The sequence below is a fragment of the Chenopodium album genome, chromosome 6, assembly GCF_948465745.1.
Source record: "Chenopodium album chromosome 6, dcCheAlbu1.1, whole genome shotgun sequence".
NCBI classification, from domain to species: domain Eukaryota; kingdom Viridiplantae; phylum Streptophyta; class Magnoliopsida; order Caryophyllales; family Amaranthaceae; genus Chenopodium; species Chenopodium album.
The window spans coordinates 65,133,028-65,147,625 of NC_137839.1; the positions used below are offsets into that span (position 1 = coordinate 65,133,028).

Here is a 14,598-nt window from a genome sequence, read left to right on the forward strand (position 1 = left end):
TAGATCAACAATTAGATGCACCATTGAAGATGGGTGAAGGTATCAAAATGGGGATGAAAGTATACAAATGAATTTTGTCAATCGTTTATTTTGGATGATTTTCTTCAATTTTATAATTATGAGTGATTATTTATAAGTTATAATATTATAACTTGAAAAAAAAAATTAGTTATAATATTGTAACTTGAAAAAAAAAAAAAAATTACCCTCTAAAAGTAATGAACCAAACAACCCTTTGCTGACTGGGCGTTGATTGGTCGCTGACTTGTCACTTAAATGATGTGTAACTTTTCGAAGGCTAAGATTAAGCAATAAAAAATATCAACGGTTGAGATTTAGTCTGTTATTGTAGTCGACCGTAGTCAACGACTATGGTAGAATCATCCTCAAAGTAAAGTAAAAGAAAAGTAGTGGAGACAAACTTTTTTCAAAGTAAAGTAAAAGAAAAGTAGTGGAGACAAACTTTTTTTTTCCTTTTTTTTTTTTTTTTTTAGGGGGAGACAAACCAACTTGATGTCCAAGTGGAATATATTAAAGTGGAGACTAATCAAGTCAGATATTTCAGATTGGTTTGTCATGCCTTCTGATTATCCTACATCGGACCTGCTGTTTAGGGACCAAACTTTTGCTCTGATGATGCTCAGCTTTATCTTGATATAATATAAGCTACTTTCCCTTTTGTGTTAAAAAAAAAGTCATATATTAAAGTGAAATTCCGTTTAAATATACGGTGTATTTGAGTAAAGTACGAAGAAGACTAATCAAGTCAACTACTTCGTACTTTTGTATGAACGTAACACTCACTGCATGTTATGCAAAATGCATATAGTATATAAGTGTGCTGTGTGCATATCAATATGTGTAGCTTATTAGCTTAATATACAAAACAAATTCACTATATCCATAAAAGAATAAATAAAAAATGCTGTGGATTTGGGTTATGGCCTTTAACACCATCAATATACTTGTGGTTTACAATCGTGTTTTAATTTTCTCCTTGGCTGCTGGTGACGCTGCAAATTTGACTGTGGTAGCCGATAAAAGAGTTGCTGCAGGTATAATTATTCTCTTAATCATTTGCATAGTCGCTTATGCTTTCAATTTGTTATTATGAAGCTTTAAATTAGTACTATATGTTTATGCCTAGCTAAAAGGATCCTATAGCGGATAAATTGATATTTTAGAGTGTATTTCCTATTAGATAATGGCATTAAAATATAATAGTAGTAGTCGTGATCATAGTTTTGTCTTTCAAAACAAATTTACAGTGTGTTTCGATAGATTAGGGGGGAGGAAAAGAAGGGGTGGGAAGGGAAGGGGAGGGAAGAATGAAGAGTTTTCCTTACAAATCTTTTCATTGTTAGAGGCAGAAGCGGGGCTAGTCATGGTCCTGATAGGCCACGAAAAAAAAAAAAAAAAAAAAAGGGTTCAAATAAATTTAATTTTAGTTTAGTAGAGTATAAAGTGTATACTTGTATTTTTATCAATAGCCTAGTGGTTAGAATATTTGTTTTTCTATCTAAGTTCATGGGTTTAATTCTCTTTCCCAACATTTTTTTTTTAAAAAAATATATATCTTTATTTGTGCTTAATTTTCTAGTTACCCAATACAAAAACAAGTTATCATGAAGTTTATATCACAATGAACAAGATTACTTTTCTAGTTAAGATGATGTAATTGATGACACAATATACCAATTTCAAAACTTGAATATTACTAGTTGAGCCATCGCGCGCGATGCGCGCGATAGCCCAATAAACACGAATAAAGTGTTATTAATTTTAGTTTATAATAAATGTGTTACTAATTCAATATAAAAAAACTATAAATAAATAAATAAAGATTCATATAAAACTATAGCCTTTATTTGAAATTATAGTTTTTATATAAAGAATATTTTTTCATATAAAAAAACTATAAATAAATAAAGACTGCATTATTATTATTTTTTGTTTTATATATAAAACTATTCGTTATATAAATAAATCGACCAAGCCACAAACCATGAACTCGTACCACGTACCGAATTGAAACATGAATATGGTAATACTTCTCCTGATTCATTTTCTCTCTCTCAACCCCCTCTCTCTATCCCAACCCTTTTCTAACTTGGGTTCTTCTTTCTCAATGCATCCCTCTATCCATGCTCCTCTCTCGCTCTTTCCCATGTCCCTTTTTTTTTCTCTCTCTCCCACACCTTCTCCCTTCCCCCCATCTCTCTCCCTCTTCTCCCAACTCATTCTCATACCTTCTTTTTCGCTCATTTTGTCTCCTGCCTCCCTCTCTCTCGGCCCCTTTCCTTTTCCGGTATGCCCTTTTCTCTCCTGGCATGCCCTCTCTTGACTCCTCAATATATGGATAATTTGGTGTCACATTTATCCATCATCCTTTATATTTTTAATACTTGTCTTGTATGGTTTTACAAACTTATTTAAAATCTTTTTGAAAAGTATTGTTTACCAACTCCAAGTTTCCATACTAAAGATGATCCTCTAAACAGTTTCCATACTAAATAAATCGTGCATGAGGTGTTGAACCCACATCTTATGCACGATAGCATAATGTTTTACCAATTAAGCTAATAGCCTTCATATACACACAAATTGCTATGATACAATCTTAAATACCCAAATTGCCTCAAATTAAACTACACACATCTGACATCTTAAAGCATGTTAATTGTAAAGGTTAAAGAATAAAGCAAATCAATCCATAATCTCTTTTTAGTCAAAATGTTATGAACTAAAAGACTCATAACTTCAACGTAAAGCACAAGATGAACAAAGGACAAAATAAATTTGATTCATGAGTACCACTTCCAAGGTTTAGACGACTAAAATGGAGGCATTCACATTAAAAAAAAATAGTAGTAGTAATTAAGTATTAGTTCTTTAAATTACACCTGGTATTCACTTTCTTTTGTTATAGTAGTTAATACATTTACATTAAAAAGACTTAATAGGCAACATAGACACATTACAGCAAGGCCCCAAGAAATAGAAGCAAGCAATATTATTATTGTAATTAACTATGGGATTTTCAAACATATTAGAGTAGTTGCATGAGTTCAATTGATTAAGAAATATTTACAAACAAAATGTAGCATACCTCTTTCACAAACTCAATAGGACGATGTTGACATCGCATATCACACCTATGAAGAGCTTCTGAAGAGAACTGTTGTTTGTCGAGCCACCATAGCAAGGGGATCAAGTACTTACTTGGTCACAGGATAGATCAGCTGAACAAAGTCCATCCTGCAAAATTTTAGCCCAAACAATCACTAGTTAGAAGCATGTAACTTCTTACACCTCCCTTTTAGTATATAGACCATAGTCAGATTTTGGAGCAAGTTAAGACCATTAATTTGAAGAAAACCAAACAGAAGCAAGTGTCAACTAAAATCAGAGAATAGAGCTTATCAGAGTACCACTTTATTTAATAATTTAACAGGAACATTGCAAATTAAGCAAATTAACCTGACACTTACTTGGATTAACGGAAAAGACTGGATATGAAGCATGCTTGTTTCAAACTCCAAGAGAGCAGTAGTGAAAATAGATAATCATCGCAGTACAACTAAACTAACTTTCTAAGCCCAATAATAAAAGGAGTAAATAAATGACATAGCCCCCAAATTAATTACAAATTATAGGGACGGAGATAGAATCAAAGAGGGTAAAAACTCAGAATTTCAAATCAAAAACCCATATTCAAAAAGAAAAGAAAAATTGGAAACAAGCCTTTCAATTTCGAGAGTAGACTAAAATATTGATTCCGAAAAAGATGATGAAAAAAAACAGAAAAAATTATAACAATCTTCTTAAAAAAAATATTCATACAAACATAAATTACTCACATATTTCAATTATTCATTTTATTTAATTTTTCATAGGCTGAATCTCTCGTCAATGTTTGATCAAGGAAATGAAATAGGTGTGATCTACCTGAGTGCTCAAAATGAAGGGCCAGGACTAACTGCAGAAGAAACCACTGTAGTCCATCATCATCAACTCTTTCAAAAACTCAACGCATTAGCACAAACCTGTAAAAAGACATCAAGTCACTTGATTTAGCTGAAAAAAAAACAGTAGAGAATATGAACCACAACTAATGGTGATATGATGTTATGTAGTTTAAATTCCTGTTTCACCCAAACAAAAGATGTTGATGATCAACTTTGTCATTCTAGAAGTGGCTTCAATGTTAAAGACAGGTCATATTTTAAATTCGTTGCAATATACAACTTTGAATTCTGGAGAACTAAGCTGCCACGTTCAAAACTTCAAATGATCTTCCTTGCCTACTTCATAAGTTCAAGTGACATATCTAGCATCATTAGGTCTTCATCATACATTTATTGCTTTGAAAGTCACTAAATCTGTCATGAATAGATATATTTTATCAGAGGAATTTTCTCTCACCCCTTAATCTTAATTCACATTTATCAACAATAAAGTCCATTATAGGTCAATTATCAAATTTAACACCCTGTCACAATTAATCAAATAGAAACAACATAATTGAACGTTACCCAACATAAAAGAAATTAAACGAAACAAAACTTGACAAACTCACCATACCGCCTTCAGCATCCTGTTCCCTAGCAAGTTCTTGTAGGAACCAAACATTACCTTCATCAGCAACCTCTTGCTTCAACTCTAACAATTCTATAATCAGACTTTCATCTCGATTAGGGTTAGCAAACGCTTCCTATACACACAAAAACAAAAACCACATTGACTCTTCCATTAATTATTAATTACCCACAAAACCCATCACTACAAATAATTTAGAACCTCTTTAAATTAAAATTCAACGTGATGATCAGGGACTTCCCGTACATTGCTCAAATCCTATAAATATAATTCAAATTTGCACATAAAACAAAAGTTCAAACTATTGTTAGTTTCCCACAAATATAACTTAAGTAAAAAGCAAGAAATTGGGAAATTTGGCATGTAAAATCAAGAATCTATTAGGGAAGGTCATTGATATTGCCCACCAAATAATGGGTGCTCAGTAAATGCATTATCCACCATATTTTAAGAAAAAAAAAACTGCATTTCAAGCAAAAAGAAAACACAAAAATCAACCAATTTAAAGAGAAGACGATGAATGAAACCACGAATATAGTAATGAGAAATTGACAAAACCCAAAACAGTCATACCTATCATACCAGAAAGTTGTTTTGCCACTTTTCATAGCGCCGCAAATGAATACAACAAGAGACAGCATTCTGGTAAAACTTTTTGCTATGATGTCTGCAGCGTATAAAAGGCAAATAGCAGCAGATAAGCCCGACCTTAGACAGAGTGAAGAAAATCAGTCTTTTTTGACATGGCACGTGCAAATTTGAAATCACAAAGCTAAAAAAATAGAAGCAAGAATAAGCTTTTTATACTGAATAAATTTAACCTTAATAACGCAAAAATTTAAAACTACACATTTGTATAAAAGAGGTGAAGACAATAATGTAACAAAAACTGCAGCTAGAAAGGTGCAAGCCAGATTGCCAATTCACGAGTCATTATGCTCTTCAAAAGATGATCCCAGATTGCAAGCATTGAAGTTGGTCTTATTAGTTACGAGTACCCTGTAATGCTAACATAAATATCTAGATAATCAAACATCAACATAAATATCAAGATAATCAAATATCACAGCGCACTTGAGCTATAAGAGAGTAATTTCATAGCACCGATGATATGTCATTGAGATTCTATGGCATCACAAGGCAAATGCATAAGCAGGACAATTGATGTGCCCTGTGCACACTTGCCTAATTATATCAATCCTATTCACTTTATAATACTCCTTATTTATCATAACATATCAAACATCCAATCATATCTACTATGGAGTATAATTCAGCAGATCACACTACTAACTTGCAGTCTCGCACCACATTATACACCATTGAAACAAAAGTTATCGACTTCCTTGTCAATCAACTGCAGTAAGCATAAGATAAACAACACCAACGCATACAAACTCAGAAAAACATATTACAGATAACAGAAATTTGCCAATGTCGATGATAATACATCGAAATTCTCTGAACCAAAGACTAAAACAACATAATTGGAAAATTTTACAGAACAGAAAATACCTCAAAATTCTCAAACAACCCAACAAAATACATACTGTATTTCCAAGTAAATGCCTCAGCTTCAGCAACTGAATTCAATCTAACAACAGGCTCACCCGTCTTCTTCCTTGCCCAAATCAATATCTCCTCCCTAATCCAAAACCACATCTTAAAAATTTCAGAAAAAAATCCAAATTAAATATACCCTTCAAATTTAACAAAACATAAAATTAAAATCTTACGTAGAAAATCCACCAGTATACTGCTGAGAAGTGTCATTGATGAAAAGAAGTGATGATTAGTTGCTGGCGACCAGCCCACCTCTTCCACCCTGAGCCTACCTAATCGCTAACCCCCAAATCCTCGACCCTACTGCTCCGTCCTTAAACAATTTTTGTTCTTTTGTCTCTCCTTCCCCAAACACCACCACTGCTCCACCCTTCTCTCAATCCACCACTATACCACTCCAGTCCCATCCCACCATCAGAACCGCCCCTCCCCTTCTTGACTATTGCTGCCAACCCCCCCCCCCCCCCTCACCGAACATGCCAAAACTCCCACACAACCCAACAACCAGTCTCTATTCCACCCCTACCCTTCTACAGCCCCGATTCCACCAATTTCCGACCACCGTAGCCAATCCTCACCACCAAAAACTCCCACACCCACACACCCCACCAACGAGCCAGAATCCCCCACCTCACCCAACCATAACTCCCTTCTCCCTCACAAACAGCAGCCACCAGCAACCCTGGTGCCCTGCTGCTGCTCCATCTCCTTGCACCAAACATAACAACCCCACATCACCAATTCTTCAATTGCGCACCAAATCACAGCCAACGCCACCAATTACCGCCAATCCGCCACCCACAATCATCAATTTGATACTGTTTTCAACAATTTTTCCCTCCACCGTTGATTTTATTGAGATTCGGGATTGATGATGATGGTGAGCATGGCCTATTGTTGGTTTGGTATCTTCAATATTAATATTTTAAATAAATTTACCCCAGTATAAATATTAAATAAATTTACCTAAAAAATTGAATTTGTATCTTCTCGAGATCATCTAAAAGTTCTTCATTTCCAGTGAGCTTCTCTCATATTCAACCTTTACAATCCCCTGACCTACAGATGTTGGATCTGACGGAAAATTACTTGACCTTCCTCTGTAAAAGCAATAAGATGTTCAGTAAAAATCAAAGTAAAATCAAAGCAACAGGCCTAACTTCTACCATAGCATTATTCATGAGAAGATGATCAAAATTTAAAATTTATATTTTTAACTTCTGTTTATAACTTGTGCTTCTTAATTACACTCAAACTTGTTATACAAGTTCCAAATTCAAGATACACTCCAAATCCAAAACCCTAGATTCGTACAGTTCATGACTTTCCTAAATCTTGTTATCTATTCCCCTAATGTATACCAAATTAACCAAAACCCTAAAGCACTTGTTTACCATCTACTCATAAGGACTTGAAAATTGTCTATCATGAGGTATAAAATTTTATTCTTTATGGGGCAAACAAATATAAATAAAAATAATTTAATAACCCTTGAAAGCTAAAACATATCATAGATTAGAAAAATTTAGAAATTTACCCAAGATTAACACGAAGACGACTGCTAAGCTCCACAAAAAGCTCAAACATCGGACCTAAATCACCGACACTGCCATGATGATAAAGCAAAGTAGATGAGGCTTTAGCGTTTACATACACAGCTACTACTCGTTCCGCCTTTGAATTTGGCGCTTAAAACATTAATGCCAGGAATTGACAATAATTTCTCGCCACCAAAATTTCATCAGAGATCACCGTGTATACTTTAGAGCTGATAGAAAAAATGCAAATTTAGCAGCAATTGATGAATTCACTCCCCCACCCCCGTTCTTTTTCTCTCTCATTAGATATTCCTGTTTTAAAAACCTTTCTCCAAAACATCTCCTCTTTTATGAAAACCCAAAAAATTTCCAGCTTAAAATCGATAATCCGGAATAATTCGAGCCCAAAATCGACAACCTTGATAAAACTAAGCTATATTAAGACTCAGAGACCACCAAGACAAAATCCAAGTAAAAATTGGCAACCTAGAAAAATCTAAGCAAAAAGTGCGATGACCCAATTACACAGACCAAAATTATTGAACTCAAAATCGATCACCCAACAAAAAAAATGAGCTGAAAATTGAATACCTAAACAAAAAATTTAAGGTCATAAGTCATAATCACTAACCTAAAAAAAAAATTAAAGTTTGTATAAAGATGACCCTTTAAAGCTCAATCAAACCATGTAAAAGTAGGGGCAGAAGCTGAAAATAACGTAAGTTCCAATATTTTAAGGTACCCTAATGTAAAATTGAATTTAACAATAATCACAATAGCAAGATTAACCATAAACTAATTTAGGAAAATTATGAACAACATATCAGAGTAATTGATTTCAATAGGAGTAGTATTTTTTTCGATCCCAAGAATCTCTTTTTTTAGCCATGAAAAATAACCCAGTTCATCCCACACATATAACCCAATGAATCTCACATTATATCCCAAATTATAGGGGGGATAAAAGCAAAAAAATTGTACCTTAATTGAGTGAACAGAAGGCTACGATTCTCCATAAGCTTTTCCAATCCACCCCTCTGATTTCAACACAGTTAATCTAACCTAACAAAGGTATGAATAACCAACATCAGAGTAAAAACAAATAGCATTATTTTATGTAGAAAGATACAAGGATATAATTTTCTACCTTTAATTAAATGCATAAGGATCATCTGATCATCTCCATTAGCAAGCATATGGATTCAGAAATTCGGAGACCCTTCATTTCAGTGATAATAATAGGCTCAAAGTAACCCACTGCCCTAACTCTCTGCATTATGAGACTATGTCATCAATTATTTTGTCCTCTAATTTATTGGTGACTTTCAAAAGCAGCAACCAAGCATATTAAAAAAAAGTCCAAACCACGAGTAGAAAAAGCAATCAACAGTGTAGGAAATTTTATGAACCTAAGCAAGATAAAAGAACTCATCTCTAATTATTGTGATAAAACTCAGCACACCTACAAACAGAACAAGAGAAAATGATAGCTTTCATTACAGGATAAAATCTAATCAGATTAAATTATATATCAGTGGTAATCAAAGCATGTATGCCATCATTTGTGTTTCTACCTATACAATCCAGAAATGTTTAAAAAATAAATAAAAATAAAATCATACAAACAAGAAATTACTCACACAGAGTACTTAATTATCTGAATCCTAAAATTGAATCAGAGTAACATGTAAAACGGCATACTCTGATTGAAGAAAAAATATTCAAATGATTTTATGTAGAAAGATACAAGGATATAATTTTTTTTTTTTACCTTTAATCAAATGCAGAAGGATCATCTCCATTAATAGATCCTTGAGCTCCCTTTAAATCCAAAAAAATCAAAAAAAGAAACATCAGCTTTTAACGAATGTAAGCTAAAACGTAAAAACATATAAAATCAAATAAGTTTCATCAGATCTTGATAAATGTAATAAAAAAAATAAATAAAAAAAAACCTTCACAAATCCTGAAAGTAAGCTAAAGACTTTATAATTCAACAAAATAATTAAAGAACCATACCTTCATCAGAAGCCGCTACAATGGAGAGTCGAAGAGTTTGTGAAAAATGGAAATAAAATAGGATGAACCGATCCTAACTACATAAAAGAAGAAATTGGGCATTGCTAAGAAATTAATCTAAGAGTATATGATTGAAGGATCCATTAGATGAAATTGGGCATTGCCCTGAATCCTAATTCATTATAACAGATAATTAGGGATCCCAAAGAATAACAACATTTTATTTGACGCCGTAACTGCAACTGAGTTATTTGACATTAACCATTCAAAAGCTTTATCCTTCTTGCTCCATTAATGCTTGATCAAACTCCACCGCACCATTGAAGTGAGGTCGGCGGCGAAGAGTGGAGATAAAATATGACGGTAGTTGTGATGATGGTGGTGGTGGAGTGATATTGAAATCTCTATGCTTGGTGATGAGGCCTTTCATGTTGAAGCAAAATTTAACATTCTTTCATGAGTGCAGTGAAGAGAGAGAAAATGAAGTGAAAAAGGAAAGATGTACTCCATCTAATGGAGTGATAGTGAGAAAGACTGGTTCAAAGGAGAGAGAAAGCAATGTAGGATTTTAGGTACTCTAAGTGGAATTTTATGAATCTCATTCATACGCACCTAAATAGGATCTCATGAATATACAAATAAAGGATCACATAATAGTTTAGAATTAACCTTTGATGCGTGAATTCCCAAGCTTTATTCTACCTTCTTGCGGAGATTAGAGCCCCAGTTGTTGCTCCTCTAATATTGGTCCACAAGTGTAGATCGAACCTCCACCAATGCTAGTTGGACGGGAGAGTTTAATCTCCTCTTCTATGGATAACTTCTATCCGGTTGTAGAGAGAGAGGAAGGGAAAAATATTACGTTGTTTCTTTTGAGAGATGAACGTCTGTTTTATTTTTCCCAAGGCCCTTCATTATATATAATCATATTATCTAATTAGGGAAAGGCTTATTCCTATCTTACTCCTTATGGATAGTCATTCACTAAGCCCAACTTTTGGACTCGGTATTCATGTTCGACCTAACACTGTAACGTGTGACCTAATAGGATCCATTTAGTTGGCATTGGTTTAACCCAATGATCAATATTGGTCTCTAGCAAGACGTAAAGACGACCCAACTAAACGAATTTATTATCTCCATAATACGATCCATATTATATTAGTAATTGCACGAGAGTCGATGACATATTTCCTTCAATCTCCCACTTGTCTTAGACAAGCGTGCAATCTTCAAATTCCTTAAGTCTCTTAGTGTCCAATTTGATAGTATGATTACATCTCTATGTCATCCATACTAGCGTTCAAATTATTTCTTGAAATCCGAGTTTGAATTGCTAAACAAATGATTATCTAGTAATCCATTTTACCACGGCCATGCATTTCCAATCCATACTCTTCAAGAGGCCAAGACACCCATCCTATCTAACATAGGAGGACTTATTCAATCTTGTGGCAACCAAAACTCCCACTCAAATTTTAGCGCAACCCGAGTGTCACTTTTATAGTCCCCTTTTACGGCATGACGTTTAAAAACATCAAGGTTACACTAATCATTGAATTGAGTAGTGTTCCACTCATGTCCAAGGAATCTACTAATATAATTTGCGAAGTTTTTCAAAACTTCTAAGTAGGTCTGTTCAATATGTATCAACCATACAAATCCATATAATTGACTGAACATCTCTATGTTCCCATAACCCATGAAATTGCGCTATCAATCAATCTTATATGCTAATCCTCTTCAATAAGTCGTTTATGTCCAGTTTAACGACTTAGATTAGAAACTTAAATATTCCATGAATTCAGTTCACTTATGGGGTTTTATTCATCAAATCACGCATTTGACAAACCGATTGAAATTCATAAAATATTTTGGACATTTTATTTAATACTAAACCATGATTAAATAAGTATGAAACTTTGTTTCACATTGATAAACATAGGGAGAACACAATTGATAGTTTTGCAACTGTGTCCAATACACAATCAAAGCTATCTAATATGTTAAATTTCTATTGAACCTAATATGACTTTCATATTTAGGCTTCTGAAATAGTTTAGTTAACAGATTTTGAGACATTCTCATCCATATGAACTTTGCGACCTTTTCTTTTATGATAGTTTATCTCCATATACTTAGACGTTGCCTTTTGTTCTTCTCCAAGTACTTCAGGAAACTCTTAATTCAATAATTTCCAATATCACATATCAGAATCCGATTTGAAAATTGCATACATGCATCTAATCAGTATAATGCGTAGCCTTTATGACGAACCCTTTGAAATTGCACAAGGAATGTCACTCATTCGCTAAATCTCATCAATCTTTGCTTTAAACTGAGTCTTGATAAGCAATGTGCTATGCCACATAGGAGTGAAACCTCCTTTGGAGTTATTATGCTTGAACGTAGAGAGAACCTCATCTATATAAGTTTCTCAATCAAGTTCAATCCTCTTCCAAGACCAATCTCAATAAATCTTGATTCCCAAGATGTACTCATTTAAACCTTCAAGGTCTTTCATACAATAACAATTCACTAGCCATAATTACTTGACCTATTAAAGTATGGAAACATCGTATCTTGTAAGAAGTATGTCATCTACATAAAAAACCAAGAAGACTACATAGCTCCCACTAAACTTCTTGTATGTACAAGCTTCTTCATTTATAAGACTATCAACCAATTTGATAAACTTAGTAAATCGAAGATTTTGCTCCATGATGCTTATTTCAATCCACTAATGGACTTATGAAACTTACATGCATTTCTAGGACTTCCTGGTTCTTCAAAACGTTAATGCGTGTATCACATACACATTCCCTTTCATGAACAATTTCAGGAAAGTGTTTTGAACTCCATCAACCATATCACATAGAGTTGAAATCACTAGAAGAGTCTGAATAGATATAAGCAATATTAGCAACGAAAGATTTCACCATAGTCAATACTATGAATTCGTTAAATCCTTTAGTGACTAATCAATGCTTGGAAATTTTTTTTCCTTCCTTGTCTACTCTTTGCATTCAATGGTTTTCTCCCAATTCATGCAAATCAACCAAGTGTCTCACACTCAATTTTTCAGACATGGAAACCATTTCAAATTTTCATTGTACTAAGCTATTTTGTGACTCGTCAAATCTTACATTCAAAAATCAATATTTTAGAATTTCTTAACCATCGAACTTATTTCTCTGGCTTAGATTTACTAGACTTTGTGGGTTTATGCGCAACAAGTGAAAACTTATTTTCAATGAAGAACAACATAATAAGGGTATACATTGAATGTGGCCCTTGACACATGGTTACGTATCCCATTACATTAATGAGACCACGTGTTGTTGTTTTTAACATGGTGTGAATCATGCTCATTTGTTGGTTCTTTCGAACACCTTCGAGACTTATACTCCCACTTGCCTTATCTCGAACACCTTCGAGACTTATACTCCCACTTGCCTTATGAAAAAGGGTTTTAGCATAGGGTATGTTGCTCTTCTCGACCTTTTCGAGAATTACTCCCACTTGACTTTTATAAATGACACCTTTTTTCAAAAAGGCACCAATTAGAGCAACAAACAATTTGTCCTCAAAACATTTTGTGGTTGTAGTACCCTTGTACTAAGCTTTAGAATTCAACATTGCATTAAGCAGTTTAATACAAGTTTCTTATTCTTAAATTTGTAGAAAAAAAAAAAAGAACTTCTCTTATTTATATCTTATATGATGTTTTATCTACATTGTGATTTGACGCAGTCCTAATTAGTGTAAAAAGCTCATTTTAAAAGTGTATCCTTAGAACTATTGTTTGGAAGATAGGTACAGTTCATCATGAATTATGCTATATCTTATATAGTTTAATTCCTCCATTTGAAAAACATTTTCTCTTAGTGGAGTAGGTTGTAAACTAATTTTACAATCCTTGGGATGATCATCAAGTTTTGGCTCAAACGCTCATCACTATGATCACATCGTAAATGTTTTTGAATTCTTGCCAAGTTAACAATTTGACTCAAAAGTAAATTGTTACAATCTTATCGTAATGTTTTCCAAGTCCTTTTATTCTTCTTTTGAACCTTATTGAACTCCTTCAAAATCTTCTGATTCATGCTTCATGTAAGCATGTGTGATCATATTCAAAAGAAGTATCCATGTTCATCTCTAGCCTGTGATCCTTAGGTTTCTTAATTACATCGTTATGTATTCAACCATGGGATCACGTCACCTTTTCTCCAAAAGATAAACTTTTCAATCATCAAACTACAATAAGATTTGCATGCATCAATGGATTCATAATCTTATGATGTTAGAAGTCCATCCTCTCGGAGCTTCCGTATGCAATTTTATTCGTATTTTGATCAAATTGACATTTCTAGAAGTGATTCATACATAGAAATGGTTCATCTATATCTAACATATAGAACTCTTTAACCTATTTAGCATTTCAAAACATCCCTTGATTCAACTAAGCACAAAATAACATTTGTTCGATGCTTTGAATCTTTGACATTCAGTGGTAACTGCAATGGAATGATGTTTTGATTATAGCAAGAATATAATAACGATTATTTATATCGATGCTAAATTATATATAGTTAAGTGAAATGTAAAGTCATACATGTAAAACAACATTTGTTTCTCACATTGTAGATTTACTTTTCGCTTATCCAAGTTTCAACTCTTTAACTCAACCTCATTCTTCAACAAGAGAGTTAATCTTGACATCACATGTCAAATAAGTAGATTTTTGCTAAATCAATTTCTATAACTACTTGATGTGGAACATTTCCATTCTTAACCTTCCAACTGTACTTTATGGGGTAGTTTTCAATCTCTTGGAGCCAGTCCTCAATTTAAACATTTGCTATTCATAATAGCACTT

General features: G+C 33.4%; 1 protein-coding gene across 3 annotated transcripts in view; it reads left to right on the forward strand.

The window, feature by feature from the left end:
• The first annotated feature begins 751 nt into the window (after positions 1-751).
• Positions 752-14,598, forward strand: part of LOC145636173 (putative LRR receptor-like serine/threonine-protein kinase At1g05700) — a 30,822-nt gene continuing 16,975 nt past the window's right edge. For all 3 annotated transcript variants that reach the window (XM_081687648.1, XM_081687650.1, XM_081687649.1), the window contains exon 1: positions 752-1,055. In XM_081687648.1, coding sequence (XP_081543774.1) covers positions 923-1,055 — 133 coding nt within the window. In that variant the 5' untranslated portion in view covers positions 752-922. The remainder of the gene's footprint in view (positions 1,056-14,598) is intronic.